Source organism: Calonectris borealis, chromosome 9 (genome assembly GCF_964195595.1).
Source record: "Calonectris borealis chromosome 9, bCalBor7.hap1.2, whole genome shotgun sequence".
Lineage (NCBI taxonomy): Eukaryota > Metazoa > Chordata > Aves > Procellariiformes > Procellariidae > Calonectris > Calonectris borealis.
The window spans coordinates 13,060,095-13,082,131 of NC_134320.1; the positions used below are offsets into that span (position 1 = coordinate 13,060,095).

At 35.9% G+C, this 22,037-nt stretch overlaps 1 protein-coding gene across 1 annotated transcript in view; it reads right to left on the bottom strand.

The window, feature by feature from the left end:
- Nucleotides 1–22,037, bottom strand: part of SLC9A9 (solute carrier family 9 member A9) — a 208,275-nt gene that overhangs the window by 147,561 nt on the left and 38,677 nt on the right. Inside the window, exons 5-6 of the mRNA XM_075158327.1 lie at nucleotides 15,569–15,684; nucleotides 7,201–7,306 (exon numbers count right to left, since the gene is read on the bottom strand). Of these exons, the coding sequence (XP_075014428.1) occupies nucleotides 7,201–7,306; nucleotides 15,569–15,684 (222 nt within the window). The remainder of the gene's footprint in view (nucleotides 1–7,200; nucleotides 7,307–15,568; nucleotides 15,685–22,037) is intronic.

A 22,037-nucleotide genomic window follows, 5' to 3' on the forward strand; every position in this document is an offset into this window, starting at 1 on the left:
GAAGCCCACAACGTCACTTTTAAAGGCCACTTTCTGACTATAAATGCAGCTTAATGGAAAAATATGATATGAAAACATTCAGCTGTCTTTCCTTTGCAAAATTTGTTATTCAATGGGTTCAGGGATCAAAGTGTGGCGAAATCCATAGAGAATAATTCTCCAAAAATGGAAGGGCAAAGGATCCAAATTAGAGACAGTCCATGACAAAAGAAGAAAGCTTAAAATAATCGCAAAGGGAGCCTCACGTCTACTGAGATATGCGTCAAGGAGACACCCATCATAGCTTTCAAACCCAATATTATTTCCTGCAAATCCCATCTCCCAACTTCATTATTCAGCAGCATAGCTACAATATCTTTTCATGTCCTTTATAGAAGTGCTGATTTTAATATATAATAAACAAGGAATCACAATTACAAATTGTGAAAAGATGGAAAGTAACACTTGCGGATAATGGATAGTTACCTCATCAGGCCAATGACCAAGTTAAGTGAAACATAAACTGAATATTTGTACCAATATTTGGTGCTTGTCAAATGTCTGTTTCTTCAGTCTCTGATTACATTTTACTCCTGTGTATACTACCTTCAAGTTCAATGATATAATAACAGAATTAAAATCACAGAACTAATAAAAATACAGGTAAACAAATAACTAAAACCAGAAAGGTTTAAAGGTTCTTATTAATTTTCGATTTGAGATCCATTTGATTAAAAGTTTCTTATATTTTGAAAAGATCTGAACTGAACTAAAATCATGACTGTACCTATCAGTAAGAATTACCAGTGCGACAGAAGGAATTCTCTTGACTTCCTAAGGCAATTATAGGGATCACTGTCTGAGAAATGTCAAGCTTAGAGGGTGCTCAGCACAACCTGAACTGAACTCTGGCTTCTGAGTTATTTCCCCTGGAAATGGATACTGTTTTTCAATAAGTTTGTCTCAGTTACATTTGCTGTGTTGTTTTAAAAAGCCCCATGCAAGCTTCCAGGAGAACTTCTGCCAAGAAAGAATGGTTTGAGCATGATATGAAGTCGTATAAGGTACTACTAGACTAGAATGAAAGTATTTTTTGAGCAGTGAAGAGCTCTGCTATGACATGTGTTAGTTCACGTCCATCCTGGAAATATTTAAGAGGAACCATGAAACTACAAGGGATTTCCTCACTAGGCATAGCAAAGCTGACCATCACCTTTATCAATTTGCCCTGCCCCTTTTCCCCTCAGTAGTATGCCGTGGTACCACAAACACATTGACTAATTAGAGTTCCTCCTTTATGCTTTATCCTACTGTAGCAGCTAAGCTCTGTTTATGCTAAAGGAAAGAGAAAAGCAAGATGAAATGGGCAATCTCCAAACTATTTGTCATAAATTTCAAGCCTTTTAAACGATTAAGAAGGGATCTGGATTCTATGGACAGTTAATTTATCAAGCACAGATATGGTGTTATACGCAGTAGCTAGATCATGAAAAAAGGACTTGAAATATATCTGTTGTTAGAGAAAAATTATATTCCAAGAACTCTGGAAAATGAAATTTCTTCATCACGGTAAACTGCTTGGCTAATCTTTGAACCAATCCCTAGAAGCTTGTTATGTAGAAGGAGGTTGCAGTACCCTTCTACCAGCACAGATGGGGGGGGGGGGGGGGGGGGGGCAAAAAAAAGGGAAGAAAAAAGGAACAACAAAAAAAGGAATGTTACCTATTTATTTCAGACCATCTTATTTGGCCAATAGAGGCTCACTGTATTCCTGAAACAGTATTGCATCTGTGAGCATCAGTGGAAATATGCATCTCACCAACAAATACTGTTCTTATCAGCAAGCAGTCATACAATAACAGGATTACACCTCCAGTTCTTACCTAATTCTAAGAATTTAGCCTTTTGGTGCTGGTCCTAGACTTTTGCAAAGGGAGCCTTACAGCCTGACTGTGTCAAAATCTGGGCCTTCCATTGCTTAATTTTTGCTAATAGGCATGAATGAACTTTGTGGAATCTATACAACCAATAGATACTTTACAGAAGATGCAGGATATCCATTTCAAAACAATCCAGTATTTTTTGTTTACTTTCCTCTTCACCTTCTTCTGAACCTCCCAGGTTATAATATCTTTACATACCAGGTACTTTACTTAAAAATGGCAAGCCAAACTTCAAAGAAAACTATGCTTGCAGTCTTACTTTCCTCTGCCCGGAAATATCTATAGTTCTAAGCCTTCTAGGGCAATTAGCATTTTGACATGGGAGATCTCCATTTCATGTGTCAGCTAGTTTCTGTGTTCTCTGGCTTCACAGCCATGTGATCCTCAACCACGCTTTTTATCTCCAGGATTTCCACTTCATTCATGTATCAAACTGTTCTTGATTGCATATAATAGAGCTAGTAAATCCATTCCTTGCTGCATGTTACACATGTCACAGTGTCCCATGTCCTGTGTCCCCTGGCTGCCACTCACTTATTTTGATTACTTGTGAATGACACTGCCATATGTTGATGCTCCTTGCTGCCCATGTGACTTCCACACTATCACCTCTTCTAGGAAGGGGATGAAACTCATCAGGCCCACTGAGCATGGTACAGAGCCAGCAGAGAAATTAAGTTATGCTTTTCGCATAATGATGATACAAACACTTCTGACATTGACTACAATGGAAACACCTCTCGTGTAATGTTCTCTTAGATAATTTGTTAGCAGGGAACACGTATCAGTATTCATTACTGCTTTCCACATCCTGTACTCACTGAGCACTCAGCATGAGAAAGATTAAATAGCTCTGCTAAATATACTGTCTCAATGCTAATGACCCTGTTCATCTACTTTTCAGTCACATCTCAAGATATTCAATGCTTTTTCTACAAGTTCTTCCACACTTTCTTCATCAAATTTCTCTGCAAATATGCAAAAACTATGCCAAGTCCAAACCTACAGCATGTGCACTCAAAATACATGTGGATGTTTTCTTCAACAAGTGATATATCATAGGAAGACAGAACAATGGAAAAGGAATGGAAGTGAAATAAGAGGTTAATCTTATTTGCTCAAAAATATCCATAAACTATTAATTTTCAGCCAGATTCTACAGTCTTCATCACACACAACCCCAACTGAAGCTATTGGGATGTTTCTCAATTTTGATCTTTAGAATGTGGTCCACAGCTAGGAAGTGCCTAAGTACACAGACAGTCCATTGTATTTGTCTGTAAAGTACTATCTACAAACCTAAGCAATGATAAACATTCCTGGGTCTGAAATCTATGAATGAAATAGATCACCTTGAATGTCGCATCCTAGAGCATGAACGCCTATGCATATCCGAAGCTGAACAAACTGCTGCTTTATGACGTTCAGGGAGTTGGACGGCAGAAGGTTAAATTTATAGCTAAGAGAACAGCTTTTTGTGTGCTGGAACCTTTGTAAGCTAAATTTTGTTGTTAATATTTTTGCAAAAATACTGAAGAAGTTGGAAACCCAGGAGTTAGAGGATACAAACAGTGCTAAAAAAGCTATAATCTGGAATCTTTTATGAAAACATTTACTACATCATAAACCAACCCCCAAGAAAGCAAAAGAAGTCATTCTATGCAGTATATATTATGATACAGTGATACCAGAAACAGAATCTTAAATCTTAAATTATATTCTTTCATTTCTACAGAATAAACTCAGGTAAACTTTTTGGTGATGAAATACAATGTATCTGAAGAAGAGAGAATGATTTCTTTCTTAAAAATTGTAATAAAAATATGATTGGAAAGATCTTTCCATAAAAGGTTGCCATAATCTGTTGTTTAAAATTAAATTCCAAATAGTGAAACAATCTCTAATCATAAAGACTATAAGCAAATTTAAACATACTCAGAAGAAGCTCAAGTATGTTATTTTTCCTACATAGTTTTATTTGTTTGTTTTAATGTTAGCATATATAAAATAATTCTACAGATAAAGCTTATGCTGTAAATAAAGCGGACACGGGTGCCAAGTCAATGTTCTGCAAAACAAAGTACGTAGGAAATATTCGTGGCATAATTAGTGATATAGGTTTTTCTGGGTAAAAGCAGACATGTTTAGTCATCTAGTAAGTATTGTCTTGTAGGCCTCTGTTATTATTTTTCTCAAATATCTTGAATCCTTGATATAAAACGGGCTTAAAAATTACTCAGTTTGAATATTTAAATCCTCATTTTCTTCCAAAATGCTTATTTTCTGTGACAGTTTTCACAGATTTTTTATTAAAAGGAGACTTTTGTCCTAATAATGAAAACTTGTAAGCAACTCTGCAAGTTACTTATATAGGAGAAAATCCTTGTTACAGCTACAATACCCTTGCTTATAGAGGCCTTTGTGTGTATGAGCTCTTCCAGATGCACAACAGCTTGTCAGCATTTCTACAGCCACTACTGTCAGTTTGATTCACAGTGATCACTCCTGCATGGATTATCTTAAAATAGCACAGTAAAAATGAAATCTTGCAATTTTCACAAACACCCAGGTGTTTGGTATGGTAAGATGGCCTAAGGAGAGTTGCTAATTTGACCTGGAGAACTTGTGTGCTTGATCAGTATTTTCTGAGGGCAACTGGCCACAGCGTCTGTACGTACCGTTGCAGCAACACACAGCTCATGTGACTTATTAAATCCATATGAAAAATGTAGGGGTAGCTGGTCCTGCTGCTGTCCTTCTTTAACTAAATGATAAACAGCACAGGAAAAATATAGGTTGGAGGGAGATGCTGAAGGAAAAGAGAGATATCGATATAAAGCCTTGTTGGCAGACAGCCATACTACCTTCACCTTGCCAAATTGCCACAGCCAGCCATAGAGGCCTTCCCTCTTTTCTCTTCCTCCCTTTCCTGCAGTGAGTCACTCCTGCAAACATTAACTTGGTTATTCTGTTAGTTGATGAAAGACACTGTGTACTCTCTTATTCTATTTTCTGTTTACCATTATGTAGTGTACAAAATGACTTATTATTGCTTTTCCAGATTTGTAAACGTTATTCTCACATCTTTTTAAATAGTCCTCTATTACTGTAATTATGAACATGTTGTGTTTGCACCATCCTGAAAGTAATATGTGTTACAGAGAAAAAACCTAGCTGTTCTTTTGTAGTGACAGAAAAATAATATTCTTCATTTAAACTCGGTTTGGTTTAGTGGGGTGTTAATGCACCAAAGCTGACAATATTAGCAGTATAACTTTACTTAAAAGGCTATACGAAGGAAGATCATGTTAGGTTGCAGAAACATTGTATTTGTGCAGAAGCTGATTATTTAAGCCAGAAATTAATGAAATGTGAAACTGATGATGTCGTATATTCCCTTCAGTCTCTACAAATGACTAAATATATTAGAGAAATCAAGCTATCAGTCACACTGATATATATATAAAGATATAGAAACTGAATGTATAGAAATATATATTCACTGAATATATAGAAAAATATGCTGAATATATAGAAAAATACACTAGTTTTCCAGTGACAAGAGATTCTATAGTAAAAAAGAGTTGTAATCTCCCATGTACAGCAAAGAAAACATGAGAAGGAGATAGCCAGCATTTGCATCAGGCATCTTCCTGTAGATTTCTGTATCCATGTGCAGGCTGGGGATCATAACGTAGACTTGAGTACTGGGAAGAGTAGAGGTTAGAAACTCATGAACTGTACTATCTCACAGTACTTTTCTTTCTAGATTTGCTTTGCAGTTGAGTTGCACCTTTGAAGAGTTCCATGTGCTTTGACATCACAGCAACTGAAAACTACAGACACCTAAAATATTTTGGGTCTCCTTGAGTTGCTTGTAGCCTAACTGTTCCACAGTTTATAGGAACCTTGCACTAACAGATGAAGAGTCTAAATGAGCTATAAATGTCTAGGCCTTTATTAAACAAAGACCAGTGAGAGAGAAAAAAATCTCAGACTTTGTCACCTACATGCTTTTTCCAATTCTAATAGCTGCTTTAATGCTTTTCTATCTGTTCTCTCTACTGAGGTTTCTATTCTTTGCTTAGTTTTCCTTTCGTGCATTTATTCTGTTATACTAGATGCTCTGCTAAGTGACATATTCCAGCCACAGTCACTGAATGTGACAGCCGTGCTGTATCTAATCATGAAATGCTGTGCTCAGACACTTGACAGCATTTGAAAATGTTACTCTTGCTCTAAAAACAATGCGAGGAGTTTAGGGTAGGTGAATGTAACTAGACTGGTAATTGACGGAGAATGATAAATTAAATAGGAATAATATTTTTTTGTATTGTGAAACAATTTTTGTTTTTTTTTTTTTTTTGCAATTCAACTGTTGTAAGTTTCTCCATGGGATTTCAGATAAAATATAAAGCTTATTTTTTAATGACTGTAAACTCTGTAAAAGACTGTTTTTCTGACAGACAGGATAAATCCTAGTTCAGGGAACTGTATTTTGAGGAGAAAGGTGTCACTGAATTGGGATTTACTGTGAAGCACCTTCAAGTATCCTGGAAAACTGAATTTGATTTTGCAGAGTTGTGTTACTTCTAAGATTATCTGAGAGGATTATTTGTATTTCTAGCAAAGCTCTAGGAAGCATATAATACATGTAGAGTGGAGTTAACTTGAGATCCTGTTAATCATGTACTTAGTATCTGTGTTTTTAGGACAGCACATACTTGTGTGATTTTGGCCCATCATTTGTGATCTGTTTGAGGATTCCTGAGAATAAAAAGGCTATATATAAATTTAACATAATATTATCAGCTGAAGCTCTGTCAGATTCAATAGGCAGAAGTAGATAAACTGAGCTACTGTGTACCACTTTGTGGTTTTAATCTTGGAAAAGAATAGATTGCAAAAATAAAGAGAACCTGTCTCCAATTTTAAGTTGCCCTGTGTCCTAGGTGCTCATTCAGCATTATTTTTTCAAGATATCTTGTTTAGATGAGAAAAGAAATCATATTAAATTAAATTTACAGATTTTACAGAATATACTGCTTTCTAGATTGAAGAAAATTAACTAAAATTGCATTCTGGATACATAGTTACCATTAACAATATTGGAATTCTGGTGTTTAACAAATGAAGAACAACTCCAGAACTACATGTCTGTAATGAAATCTTCAAATGTTATATCTATACTTGTACAAACTGTATCAGTGAGGATTATATCAGCAATTAAAGCTTGTAATTATTTCACCAAGTAAAGAATGGAGGTGGGTGTACTTACTATGTCAGCACGATAGCCACAGCATCATTTAGGACACTCTCTCCAAACAGGAGCGTGTACAAATCTGTATCCACATGCAGCTCATGGAAAATAGCAAGGACTGTCACTGTATGGAGACAAAGCAAAGCGAGTTTGTTACTTTCATATTCCTCTGGCGGTTCAAGAAATAAAGCAATGTTAGAATATGGGTTTTGAGAAGTCCTGTCCTATTGATGACCTGAGTGGATAACAATAAGTTAAAAGGGATCAACTGAAGTATATAAGATCATTAAATCCAGCAAGTCTATGAGTTTTGATGCTTCAGCTGAGGTAGGAAGAAACTCTCCTTCTCACAGAGAATCATGCATAAATGAAAACGTCACAGCATATTTTACTGTGCATAAAGGACTTTGATCTTGTGACCAATGAGAAATAAGGGTGCTGAAAAGACTGGAGGGTTGCCATAGACTTTGTGTGTGATGAGAGTAGCAGTTTACCTATTTTAAGAAGGATATAATAACGCTTATCCATCTGTTATGCATGTTCACTAAGGAACATGCATAATAACCTTATACCCTGTCCCACCAGCAGCATAATAACTTTCACCTCAAGTGTAGCATACCTGTAGTCATGAAGCCCTCCCATCCAGATCAGGATATCTGATACTTGTAACCCATTTTAAGGTTCCTTCAGCATATCATTAATTTAAGTCCCTTCCTTCTCCTTGAGTTACATGCTATATTTGATTTTTAGCTTACCAGTGCAACAGAAAAAAAACAGAGTGTGTTGAACTTAAACTGAAGTTGGACAAAACAGTTAGACACACATCCTCAGAGCATTTAGACACTTGGCTCATATTCAGGTAATTAAGTCCTATAGATATTAAAGGACGCCTTAGTTGTTTTATGCCTCAGTTTCCTTACCTGTAAACAGGGATCACAATCCTTCCCAAGATCTACCTAGCACTTCATAATCTCCAAATGAAGAAGGCTATCTATGTTCTGTGTTGATATTATTATTCTCTCTTTGCATGGATGAAGCAGAGCTTTCTCTTTTCAAACAGAATTTAATGTAAAGGCTCCCAATTATTTGTATGGTTAAAAATTACATGGTAATTCACTGCTTCACTGGTGCTCATTCTAGTACATAATCGTGCAATTAACTCAATCCTCATAGCCCAGGAATCCCAAAGATTAGGAGTGCCTCTGAGATGCCATGTTAACATCTGACATTTCAGAAATGAAAATGATATACTTTTACATTGAGATGACTGCTGATAATTCACACGAAAACATGAACAGGTGAATTATGCTTTGTCTTAATAACATCTCTTGGAACTTTGAAATCATTACTGATAAGATTTTCCAAAAGGTACTTAAATATCTGTGTAATCTAAAAATCAGTTTATAAACCCAGAATAGGTTCTCAGCTCTCCTGTGAGATTTTATGTCAAAGTGATCTCTGTTGATTTGTTACCTTTGAAGAATTTTAGAAGTGTTATTCTACAGAAGACAATTTACGAGATGTGCGGAGCTGCTGACATAGCTATATTTACATTAGGTAGTTATATTTAACCATCCTGGTAACCTCACCCATCTACTCCCAGTGCAGTTATAATTTAAACTAGGAAAAGAGTTCTTTCCTCGGAACAGCTCAAAGATGTAGGAAGAAGTTTTATTGGCAAAAGATATTTTCTTGGTTCACCAATATCTATATTCAGGTTTTTGCTTGATTAGCAACACTGCCTTAATGTGCTAAATGTGAACCCAATTTAGTCTCCCATTCTTTGATGTCATTGGCATAACAACAGACTTGTTTTCTAAAAACTATTTGCCACTTCCAGCTTTTGCTTATTAGCTAATTAGTTTGGGCTCACATTAATAGTCCCTGCAATGATGGTAGAAAGACAAGAAAATAGTAATCAAAGTTCAATGTACTGTTGGTATGTATCTGTAGCAAGCCAAGCCAATTACACAGATGCCTACACATTCCTCTTCTTCCTCTTGCCTCCTCAGAAAACAACAGCTTTCTCTTCTTGCTTTCTCTCCCATCTCTACCTCAAAAATCTGACTTAAAATCTTTTCAAATGAAAGCAAAATAATAAAGCAAGCAACACAGCAATGCATCAGTTGCCTCTTCTGGGAGAGACTCCCTAGTTCACCCAGTTCTCAGAAAGTATCTTCCATTTAAAATGTTTTTCCCATTCCCAATGGAGGTTATGGGATCTTCTTTACAGCATTGCCTGTCCCTGACTGAAGAATTCTGCTCTCTGGAGGAAGACCACTACCAGTATCTGCTCTGTCCCTATGTTTGTCTGGCCCAAGATGCAGCAAGCTTCAGACATACCACTGTTGACAGATATTTATCTGATCTGTTTTTAAAGAACTGAAGCGATGCTGGTTCCCCAAATCCCAAGGGAGACTAACCCACTCTTCAGTATTCATACAATTTATAAATGCAGTTATTCCAGAACGTCTAACCTAAATCTCCCCTCCTGCTCTTCAAGTCTGTAATTTCCATTCCTAGCTTAATGAGACATGAATAATTTGTCACGTTTATTCCCTTTTTCTTTCCAGCCACATTTTGCCTATTCAAAGACTCATTTCAGACATCTCTCTAAACTGACTCACTTCTTTAAATCTTCTCCTTTCAGTAATGTTTTCTAGCCCTCTAATCCCTTCTAATCAGTCCATATCTTTCTTGAAATACAGTGCCCAAAATCAGATCCAAGTACTGTAGTTGACACTTGCTGTCAAGAAACAGAGTGAAAAGATGCTGTAGGACATGTGTCAATAAATCCTGTTTTCCTTTTTTTGCTATGTATTGGTACTGATGACTTATTTTCAGCAAGGAATGCTCATTTTTTATCTTCTATCTATGAAGTTGATTATTTCTAAGTGTAGCATTTATCCTTGTTGATTTTAAATCATTGCAAGAATCATACTGAGTTCTAATCGTGTCCTTCAAAGTGTTTGCAATCTCCTCTCAGCATAGTATTATACATTAAAGAAGCATCCTCTATGGCATTAGCCAACTCATTAATGAAAATGTTAAGTAGTATCTGCATAAGAACAGAGAACTGCATAATCTTTAGCCCATCCACCCCGCTTGAGTTCAATAAAACATTTTCACCTTGTTTTGCCAACCACCATCAAGTCATTTCCTCAAGATCACATTTGCCTTCATTAATTACGGGAATCTATGGATATAGTTGAGAATGGGCATATTAAAAGGGATGTGATACTCTGCTATGGAAGAGAGTTAATTTAAATTACTCTCTGGATAGAATAATACTCTAATTATAGTCATCAATAATAGTCATCATTGTCCAAAATAGTCACATCATGTTTTGTCTGACGGATGACTTTAAAACTCAAGAGAATTGATTTCAAAATTCAGTATTTGCTATCATATGCAACAGTAACATATCTAATCTGTGAGAACTTTCATATTAAGTAAAGATCATACATACTACATTGCAGTAAGTAGGCCTCTCTGGCCTTCTGAAGGCACTTTTAAGGAATAGTAAGTAGGGCTTGGTTTTTGTATGGTAACTACTCAAAGACTTGTATAATTCATTAGCTACAATACGTATTATAAAAATACCAAACTACTTTTCATTAAAGTACACAGCATCTATTCATCTCTTATTTCAATCTAAGCATATGAGGCCAAAGATAGAGATAGGTAAAGAACTAGATGGCTAGAAGGACAGGTAATTGGGGGACAGCAAACAAACATCTTTTGTGGCAGTAGAAAATTGACACAAATAGGAAAAACATGTATCAGAGCTCCTGACTCAGAAAGGGCTGTGAACTTCATAAAAAAATTCAGTGATGGGATGCCTGAAATAATGAAGCATCTAAGATTTTCTCAGTACTTGTGCCAACAGAAATCTGATTCAATTCTTCCTTGACTTCATGGACTGAGGTAACGTGTTAGATGCTAAGTCTCGCATGATTTTGGTTGTACCCAAGTCAGAACAAGTGTCTGTGGAGCTGGTTTGTGAAAGATATCTTTTGAAATATGGAGAAACAAATTGGCTTGTTATTAATTCCTGTAAAAAGTATATATAACTGAAATATCAACAAACTACAACAATCCCTAAGCTAACTGTATCCAATACTATTTTGCTGTTATGCTTGAAAAGAATAAGGAAGCTCAGAAAATAAACGCAACCATTATATAAAGTACTGGTATTATTGTACCTTAATCTTCTGACTGGAACTATTAATAACTTTCATAGCTCATGGGCCTAAATTCTTTTAGGAGGGCAGTATCAAATGGGAAGAAAATAAGACGAGAGAAATCTCACTTATATTTCCTATCTATTTTTCTCTAAAAATAACAATTCAAATTTTAATTATAGTTTCCTTTCCCTACTAATCAGTCACACCACTCACAGATTAGTTCAGTGGTGAATAAGAAGAAAGCACAGAAAGATTTTAATTAAAAACACATTTATAAACCGTCTTATATAACCAGTGTATAAAACTTATTACCTTGCTGTATTTATAAATTATGCTTCTTAATGCAAAATCCTTTGATTTTACGAGAAACAGAAACTGCTCTTTCTGATAAATATCCAATTTTATCAATAACAACAGCAGTGCAACTCACATCTTCAGTTGAGCTGTAACCATAGTAACTTCAAATAGAGAAGAGCCTTGTGATTATCAATATGACCAAAGGTAAGGGAGTTCATATAGCTCAGAAATAGCTGTGCTTCAGCAAACCTTGTGAAGGTAAATCTGTTTTCTATGCTTGAAATGTCAAAAGTTAAAAAAAAGAAGTGCTAAAGATACATGAAATGTCTTTGGACTGGAAGGTCATTGCACAGAATGTGTTAATAACAACAGCTAAGACAAACTGCCAAAGTTGTACTTTTCAGTTATTTTTTGGTGGCTAAGGCAGAGGTCAAATCTTTTCATTCATGTGCCAGTTTTGTTCTGTCATTCACCTTATTCCATTACAGCCGGTGGTACCCTGAAGCAGCCTATTGCTGGGGGTTATTGCTGTGTCTGCTTTTCAACCACAGAGGACAGTTGTTGTCGGAATGACCTTATCCGTGCTCACACTTGAGGCAGTTTCATTTTGCAGGTCTCTGATGCTCAGGGACCGAGAGCTGGGGGCTCCACTCCCCACACCAGCACCTTGTCCACAGTCTCCTTGCTGCTCTTGATGAGTGATGCGTGTATCAGATCATAGGGAGGAACTGCTCCATCCCCTTTGAAGGGTTCACACCAAAAAACTTCCAGAGTCAGGTTATATTAGAAATCAAAACACAACACTAACACAAGTGAAACCACTTCAAAGCAAAACAGTGAAATCTGTGCTGTTTTACACAGATGAAATAACAAGAAGAGATGATTTCCCCAACTACATGATAAATGAAACCTATTGATCAGAATAAAGAAAAATATAAATACTGGTCTGATGTTTTAAATCAAAGACTCATGAAGGGAGAATTTAGGAATTTTAAAATTCTATTTCTTAGAAATTAAACCTCTCACCTGAAGTCTTGAAATGAGAAACTTTTTCTGCTGAAAATGATAAATTATTGGAAGGACATTTACATTTCCTGTAAAATGAATGATTCACTCGAAGGTAACATTGCTTTGTCCCTAAAGTTTCTACCTAGAGATGTGAGAGTTTTCTGAGGCATCTCTAAGTATCACAGATGTTTAGGGATCACAGTCTATAATGCAAAACACAGTCCCAAGTATATCCAGTCATAAATTCATTTCTTAATCTTAGTTCAAGTGCTAGTTTTCTATATAAGAGAACCCATAGCATGTAAGAGCAATTCTTCTGAACTAATTTTATGCAAGAATCTCTATATTAAAGGTCTTTAAATACCCATCAAAACTAAAACCTACAGAGTGCTATGACATTATTTCCTTCTTCCTAACAATACTAGCAACTTTTAGCTGGCATACATTTGTTTACTGCCCTGGTAGTAAAATTCTTCATTTAACATGTAAACATTTACCAGTCATCTTTACTATTAAAAATAAAGAACTCAAAAACAACTCAAAACAACTTCTGTCAAGTCAACAGATCAGTTTTTAACATCTTTTGAGACTTAATTGCTTTCCACAGTCAAGGGAAATTACATGGCTTTTTGAAATGAGCTTATAATCCTACACTGTGAAGAATTAAATGAAAAATCAGGTAGCAAATCTGACAGGAATTTATTATTTCATCTTAGGACAGTAGTATATTATTCTATCCTACTTCTGTAACTCTAACAACATTTTACCAGAGATTTCTTCTTTTTTTTAAAAAAGCTAGATATCACATATAAAATCATTAGACTGATTATTTTATGCCCTAGTATCCTCTAGGAGACCTTATTTTAACTGATTTTGGAATTCCAATGAATTCTTTACACGACTTGAGATTATAATTCACTAGCAAGTCCTATAACACAATGAAATATTTTCAGCAATCTCTACCATTTAATTAAGCAAAAACTTCACTCAAAGTTCTCTAAGTCTTTGAGGGACTGAAATTTATGGAAAAGATTAGTAAAAACATGAAACAGCTTAGAATATTGTGAATAGATAACAGAGGGAGCAAGACTGAACATTAAAAAAACTCTTGGACATGCACAGGCACTATATAGGCATAAGAGTAATTACAAACGGTATTAATCAATGATAGTTTGTCACACTAAAAGTAGTTTTCTCAACTGCAGTGTTAGCTTTTTAAGCCTATTTAAAAATCTGGGAAAAGTAATCCTTGTCACTTCTTATTCCTTCCAGCACAAGCGAAGCTTCTCTTTGTTTTCTCATGATTGTTCCAGATTAATCAGTGGTGATTTAATACTATTATAATCAAAATCATTGAATTTGTCTTATATATTTCTCCTCATAAGTCAACATGTTCATTTGTGAAGCTAAACAGTATTGGACTAGAAAATGGGAAAAGAAACCAAGCCAACTGCAAAACTCTATTCATAGCACAATCAAGAAATGTACTTGGAAGCTGTAAGTCCATAAGCAATTTATTTTCCTAGGGTTTTTTTGTCCTTTTAGTTTCTGTGTTTTTCTCTTGCTCTGAGGATAGGCTCCAATCATGTGCTGAATCTCATTAAAGTAGTTGGGTGATTTTATAAGTGGCAGCATATTGGATGCTTGGATTAATTTGAGAATAACAATTTGATGCAGCTTTTACAGCAATCTTGCAACAACCGTTTTTGTGGAAATAAATTGTTTTACACTGTATTTTTAAGCCATCAGAATGATAAATCACAAATTCAAAGTCTTTTGTTAAATATTGAGGGTTAGTTTAAAGAATGGAACAAATTTGTAGAACAATGTTGGTTTTTGTCATTTCTTTTAATAGCCATGAATTTGAAAGATTCATTCATAAGTTTCTCAGAGAAGCTTCTCAAGGGTAGTTAACACTAATGCAGCATGTCATGTGCATCGCAAAATGCTCTCTGTTCAACTTCCTGTAACAGCTCAACTGAAAAATTTGCAAAAATCCAATGTACCCTTGCAGACTTTGTACTTTGTCTCTTTGTAGATAACATATAAAAAAAAAAAAATCCTTTTTTCACCTCCTCCTTCACTGTCATCCAGAGATGCAAAAAGCAATACTTTCCTTTTAATATCAGCATAGTCTTATTAACATTTTCAATGTAACAAAACCTGGACAAGTCTGTGAAACCTAGGCTAACTTTGAGGTTAGTCCTGTTTTGATTAGGAGATTGGACTAGAAGACCTCCAGACGTCCCTTCAAATCTAAACGATTCTGTAACTCTGTGATTCCAAAATTCAGTGAGTCTGTTTCCCAGACTTGGCTATTTACTGTAACTTTAGACTTTAAATCTCACATCTGCAAATTCAAGTCAGCCTGTTGGTATCTATCTTTTTTGAGTTGTATTTATCATGAAACACTGCATTCAAATTGTAAGCTGATATGTTATAATTGTATTCAAATTTTAAACCTTATAACAAATACTGTTTATACAGTATTTATACAGAAAATCTGAAAGCTGCACTCCCCATATCTTTAAACTGGGTTAGATCACACATGAATGCAATGTCTAAATTATTAACCGTGAGGCTCCAGCATTACAGCAGTTCTCATATCAGCAATGAGGTGTCCTGAAGATCGGAGAACAACATTTTTCCATTCTCCCCAGCAACTTAATTTATAAAGTTTATGAGCTAGACATAGGTAAACCGATTACTAAAACAAACACAAGGGATCTCTGGAGCCAATTTGGCTTATAATTATCAGAATATCAGACATTTAACAGATATGGGAATTAAAAAATCAAGAACAGAGACTTAGAACATTTCTATGGCACATGCAGTTGTTATGTTCTTATTTACTCTTCTGACTTTTGAAAAAATAATTTATTTTAAACGGTTACCTGGATCTGTGGCAGACATCAGCGATCCAAAAAATAAACAGTCAGTGAAGTGGAATTCCCATCCTTTTAACTGGCCAATGTGTACCATGGCCTTCACAAAACCATACATTATCAACCTGTCAGGGGAAAGATAAGACAGGCAGTCAGACAGAGTATGTAACACTTATGCTTAATTTACAGTATTAAGCAGGTTCTTATTCTCTTCAGTTTCTTTTAAATAAACGTATCACATGAACACTGAACACAAACTGCTATCATATAAAAATTCTATTTCCTATTCAACAGTGCAAGCATTGTATTAAAACGTCACAGACAATCCCAAAGCAAAGACTTTTCTGAATAATTGTCATCTGCCAGTAGCAGAGGACAATGCTTTTAGCTGTTTATTTTTCAAAAGGAAAGATAATGTAAGCTTAAGACGACATTATTAAGAATAATTTGTCTAATGTTTTAGCACATTTAAATAAAGGCAGTTCTACTATCAGCTCTGTGGCTTGCTCTAATATTTCTAAATGAATTGTTTTATTCTATTAGCTTTTAAATGTTAGCTGTATTCAAAGTTCCAGATAAGGTCTCCAAATGAGACAGATACTTAACAACTCACAATGACAGTGAGGCCACAAAGTAACATTTCAAAATGCACTGCTAAATCCTCACTAGTTTCACGGGAAACGTTATCATTGGTTTATGTAACTCGGTAATGCTACCTGAGATGTGTATTCTAACACGAATCTTGAAATAGCTTGAAAAAAGGAATTCACTTGTTGTTAGAACCTGTAGCAGATTTTTAGATTTTTTGTACATTTCCAATCTAGTTAATAAAAAACCCCATTACATTCAATACCTTTTCCATAAACACAACACATAAATTGACAACTATGGTCTTCTAACTACAAACCTTAAAAAAAAATCATTTAAGCAGAGCTACATGCGTTCACATGCTTAGCTACATTTTGCCCTCAGCTATACTCCTAAGATGTTTCTAAGTCACATAAGTACAGAAGATCTGAGTGGCAGATAAAGTGCTACTAAACAAACAGCCTGAGCGTTAATTAAAAATTGTTTTCAGATGCTTTACCAAGCTGTTGATTTTCTGAAGTATAGTTAACCTGTTACATTAAGAGGGAGGCAAATAGGTCACCATAGAATTCCCCAATGGTCCTAAGTATTTGTGTATGTATTTACATAAGCTGCCTAGCAAACAATTAGCCACCAATTATTCTAAAACAATTTATCCAGCTGTGGGTCTCCTTGATTGATGAGCTCACTTTCTCTCCATTCCCAAAGAACAACGATTCAAGACCCTGCAGTGAAGTTAGTCTTTTTATCCCCAGCACGTTTGCTTTAAGGAATGAGTTCTTCAAAAACTGACTGTGGTGCTTCTATCCTGATTTGCAATTTTCTCAAAAGTCAGCAGTAATGAAAGTGAACATATGCGTGCCTTTTAGAAATAATTGCCCAAACCTGCTTGCAGCTTTAACCAGACATACTTTTCTGACTCAGTTAAAAATATTTTAAAATAATAAATAAAATTAAGTTTTGACTACCTGGCAAATTTAGTTATGATAATTCTTTAAATACCTAGTGTAGACATCATCCTGGTCTTTAGCATTGTTTCTTATACATTACTAAATATTTTCAGTATGTCTCTGCTTCTCAGTTGGACTTAGTGATGGTTTGGTATTGCAAATAATATTTGTGAATAACTGGCTTGGTATTGGGCTAGGGAATTGATCGTCCCTTTGTACTTGGCACTGGTGAGGCCACATCTCAAATACTGTGTTCAGTTTTGGGCCCCCTATAAGAAGGACATTGAGGTGCTGGAGGGCATCCAAAGAAGAGCAATGAAGCTGGTGAAGGGTCTAGAGCACAAGTCTTAGGAAGAGCGGTGGAGGGAACTGGGATTGTTTATCCTGGAGAAAAGGAGGCTCAGGGGAGACCTTATCGCTCTCTGCAACTACCTGAAAGGAGGCTGTAGCAAGGTGGGTGTCGGTCTCTTTTCCCAAGTAGCAAGTGATAGGACGAGAGGGGAGGTTTAGATTGGATATTAGGAAAAATTTCTTCACTGAAAGGGTTGTCAAGCACTGGAACAGGCTGCCCAGGAAAATGGTAGAGTTGCCATCCCTGGAGGTATTTAAAAGACGTGTAGATGTGGTGCTTAGGGACATGGTTTATGGTGGACTTGGCAGTGCTAGGTTAGTGGTTGGACTTGATGATCTTAAGGGTCTTTTCCAACCTAAATGATCCTATGATTTGGAATATTAATAAAGTAATACAATAGAAGAATAAAACTCAGATTAGCTTTGCTGCAGGACAGCTGACATTTTCTACACGCAAACATAATTTTTTTGTAAGTGTGGGGAGGAGCCCATCAAGCTAGAGCAAGTATTTTGCCACTTCAACAGGAAAAGAAAAAGTAATGTAATGAAACACAAGAGAATTCAGAATTTTCCAGATTATGCAAGTCTGGCACTTACAAAGTGCCTCATCTCTAAAAAATGCTACATACAATGCTGTCATTACACAGTAGAGGAGATACCATATAAATATTTGACTTGCTGAAGTAAGAATCATCTTCTGGGAAACTGAGCTTTAACTACCATAATTTCCAGTATGAATCAGTAAGTAGACCACATAAAATCTCAGTACAACAACACAAAATAAATTTTAGGCTGACACAAAATCAAAATAAATGACAGACATTGAAGAACCGGAACAAAAATTCTGCAAGGCTTTAATGATTCTGAGCAGTGGGTTGTCCTTACATTTTTAAAGCTTTCCTGTGTGAAAAAGGGGGAAAGAATCTCCACATGTAAAAGGTCCAGGTTTTTTACTACCACAGTTCTGCTGCTACTAACCTTTCATTGCCATGCGTTGAGGAAAGGAGTTTGGAGAGCACATTCACTGTCTGGGTAAGCTGGAAGTTTCCACTGAAGTTATTTATAAAGCTGCTTTCTAGGAAGGCTGCTCTGGGATTGGGATATTCTTGAACTAGCTGCTGTTTAAACGTAGAGGGGAAAAAAGAGCCCTCTCCTACGGACTTTACAGAGTAATTACTGCACAAGAAACTATCTAAATGCTCAGGAAGAGCTTTAGATGCAGCTCAACAGAAGCCTATTTTTCACAAGAGTTTCCTTTAGCAACAGCTGGTTTTAAGAAGGGATCTAAAAAGAGACAGTGAAATTGCTTTGGGGGTTTTTGGAAAGCTCTTGTCAGAAAGTTCTAAATAGTAAAACTTCTATCCAGCATACTGCTAGTAGGAGAGAGAGAATTTGTAGTTTTAAAGTAAAGGCAAGCAGGGTAAGTCTGATGCAGAATAGAATGGGGAGGCTGGAGGAAAGATGCAAAGAAAGAAGCTGTCAAGGGGCTGGGAGAATGATTTTGGCAGAAGCATTGTGAATAGCCACAAATGGGATCAGATCACATCTGTGAAGGAAAAAGATGCTGGAGTCATCAAGACCTGACATCTAAACACGTAACAAAAGGCTGTACTATACCTAAATGCAGCTGGTAAAAAAACAACCCAAGTTACCAGCATTTCTGGGAATGCAAGACAACATGGTGTCCAAAAGAACTGTTGAGAGCGGCTATATATGCATGAACAGGGAACAAAGGGAGACAAGATGGCAATGACAGATAGGCTACCTTTGCATAACATAGCTTAGATACATGTGAGATAAGACAAATATGAGTTGAAAAAAATCCTACAAATCTCTTGTGATAAAAATATGCCTGGATAGTGCAGTCAGGTGAGAAAACTTGTGCTGAGCTTTGTTTCCTAAAAAATCCTGGCCAAATCATCAGCTTGCATAAATTAGCATCATAGCACTTATCCCTCTGCATTAGAGCAAACTGAAAAAATTATGGCAATAAATACAAATTGGCAGGTTGGTCTATAGGATGCTGCTTCTTTGATAAGTAACTGCATTCTCACATGCAAGCTAAAGGGAAAACCTATCAGTTCTAAAAGAATCTACTCTTGATTTAAAGCTGTAGGGGACATAATTAGAATATAACAGAAACTGCTAAGTGAAGATGTACAATATACATACCATATCCTCAATACAGACAGCCCCATCTGCCTGATGATTTTATCAGCAGTTGTATTTTTTTCAGTTTTGTTATTCATTGCAACGTCACTGTTGAATCTCACTGCTAAGGGTCTTTATTGTGTTAAAGGTTTAAAAAGCATAATTCCAGATTTAAAGTGTTTGTGCAGTTGTGCTATGTAGCATGAATGAGACTTGTAATTTAAATCTTTCTTGCCAAATATGTTTTCTAATCTGCAGAGAATTTTTCATCTCATATTTTAACTCCCTAAAGAATCTTACTCTATCTAGACATGATTATCTTGTAGCCTGAAGCCAGTTGAACATAGCTACAGATTGTAATCATACAAGCAAAAGATGAAAAAAACCTGAATTGCATTTCTTTCTTTTCACAAGAAATAGCAATATTAATAAGCCAACAATAGGAAAAGTAGATTTTTTAATTCTTGCTCGTGTGTGAAGTAACGTAGTGATTGACTGATCGATATCACAAGAGTAACTAAAAGTAACTAGTCAGAATTTAAAATGTATGCTGAAAAACATAAATAGTAGAGGTGAAAATGAAATACTCATTCCTTTTTCCTGATCTTTCTATTTCTACCATACTGATATATTCCTATAACTTTTTCTATACAGTGGAATGCTTCACATCAAATGCTTTGGCTACAGTGATTCATTATTTCAAAGTGCTCTGTGTACTAGTATATTCTTCTTTTTGTCATCTTTTAAATCAGTTTTGTCACTAGAAAGGGTATTATCATGCATTTTTCTTCAATAAATCATTTGCTAACTAACCAAAGCAAGAGAAAACCTCAGCGAAGTGTCTCAGGTAACAATAAACCAATAATAAATTTACCTTAAGCTGTTCTGTATAAATTGCACAAGAAAAAAAAACCCTTTGGCTATAAAAATAACTGGAAGAACAGAAAAGAAACTGGCATTCTAGGTATGCAAATCCACTGCATACCTAATTACCTGAGGCACAATGACTGTTCAACAGCTGAGTATTAGAACTGAGTATTAGAATGCACAGCTTTAGCATCTATAGAACTGACAAACAGTTCAAGTGAGCACAGCTGTGCTCCTGGCAGGACATTACATGATGTAAGAAAGTGCTTTTGCTTAGCATTTCCCAATGAGCAATGGAAAAGATCTAGCACCAAGATTTTTTTAGTAGTCACAGATTATCTTCTCTTTGCTTCTTAAATCAGAAGTCTTGATGGGAAGGCTTAATGGAGAGAAACACACTTTATACCTCAGAGATATTACGTATGTGGGTATGAGTAAGAAAGGCTGCGTTTCAGTAACCATGGTACTATAGGTAGCTTAGTTTGTAAGATATTCCTGTGGTATTGGACTTTTGGGAAAGTGATGGCTGTTCAGTTATTCAAACAATCAAGCAAACAGATACTGAACGTGGATGAAAAAAAGCCAGCCCAGGTTTCTGTATCAGTCCATTTGGGGGCCACTGGTAATAGAAAAAGTGAAGGGATCTGAAACATATTTTTCAAAATATTTATCTTAGGTTCTACAACCCACCTGTGTTGGTACAGACCAAAGCGAGAGACTGTCCTTACACTGAAACTGGGAGAGATCAATGGAAACACATGCAAACATATCCAGTCATGGGCTTCAGCAAGGTGTGTGTATGCAAGATGGTAGCAGAGGCCTGTGCTAGCCTGTCGTCGCTCTGCTACGGAAAGCAAGCTCAGAGGTTACTGCGTTTGCTGTATCTCTACCCAATTGCAAGGCTGTCATGCCTGAGTAAGCTAAGTCCTTTGACTCGAGGAAAGACCAACCATATTTGTGTTTGATACTTTAGGACTGACTTGAATGAGACTATGCAGAATGCCCGAATGGTCAGAAAGCCTGAATGCCTGAGCCTTTGCTTACTGAAAAACAACCTCCTATGGAGTCGTGCTCCAGAAAGTAAATTGCTACATGTCAGTATAAATTTTATTTTGGTTAGTCTGCTGTAGTACATTTGACCATGGAAAACATCTGTTGAGATATAGAGATGCTTTCCTTTAAAATGGAAAAAACATTTTGCCCAGGTTCAAAATTTCAAGATGCAGTTGTAGATTTTGCTAAGTAATGCTAACAATGTAGCAAAAGTAAGTGAGGAGTGAAAAAAAGGGAGTAAGGTGTGGACCCACATGAGCTGAAAAGTTAGTTGAGGTCACCAAACATAGCTGGAAACTGTCAATAAATGGTATTTCAGGTTGTTGTTTTTTTTTTTAAATAAAACACCTCTTTTTCAGACTGACTTTCAAATATCTCTTACTATACTATAGTTTTACAACATTTTGCATCAAAGACATACAAACCAATTCACCACAGCTCACAACTGCACAATATTATTTAATGTGTTTTTAATATTCCTCTGATGAGTGTAACACAGCTTTAAGATCCCTGTGTTC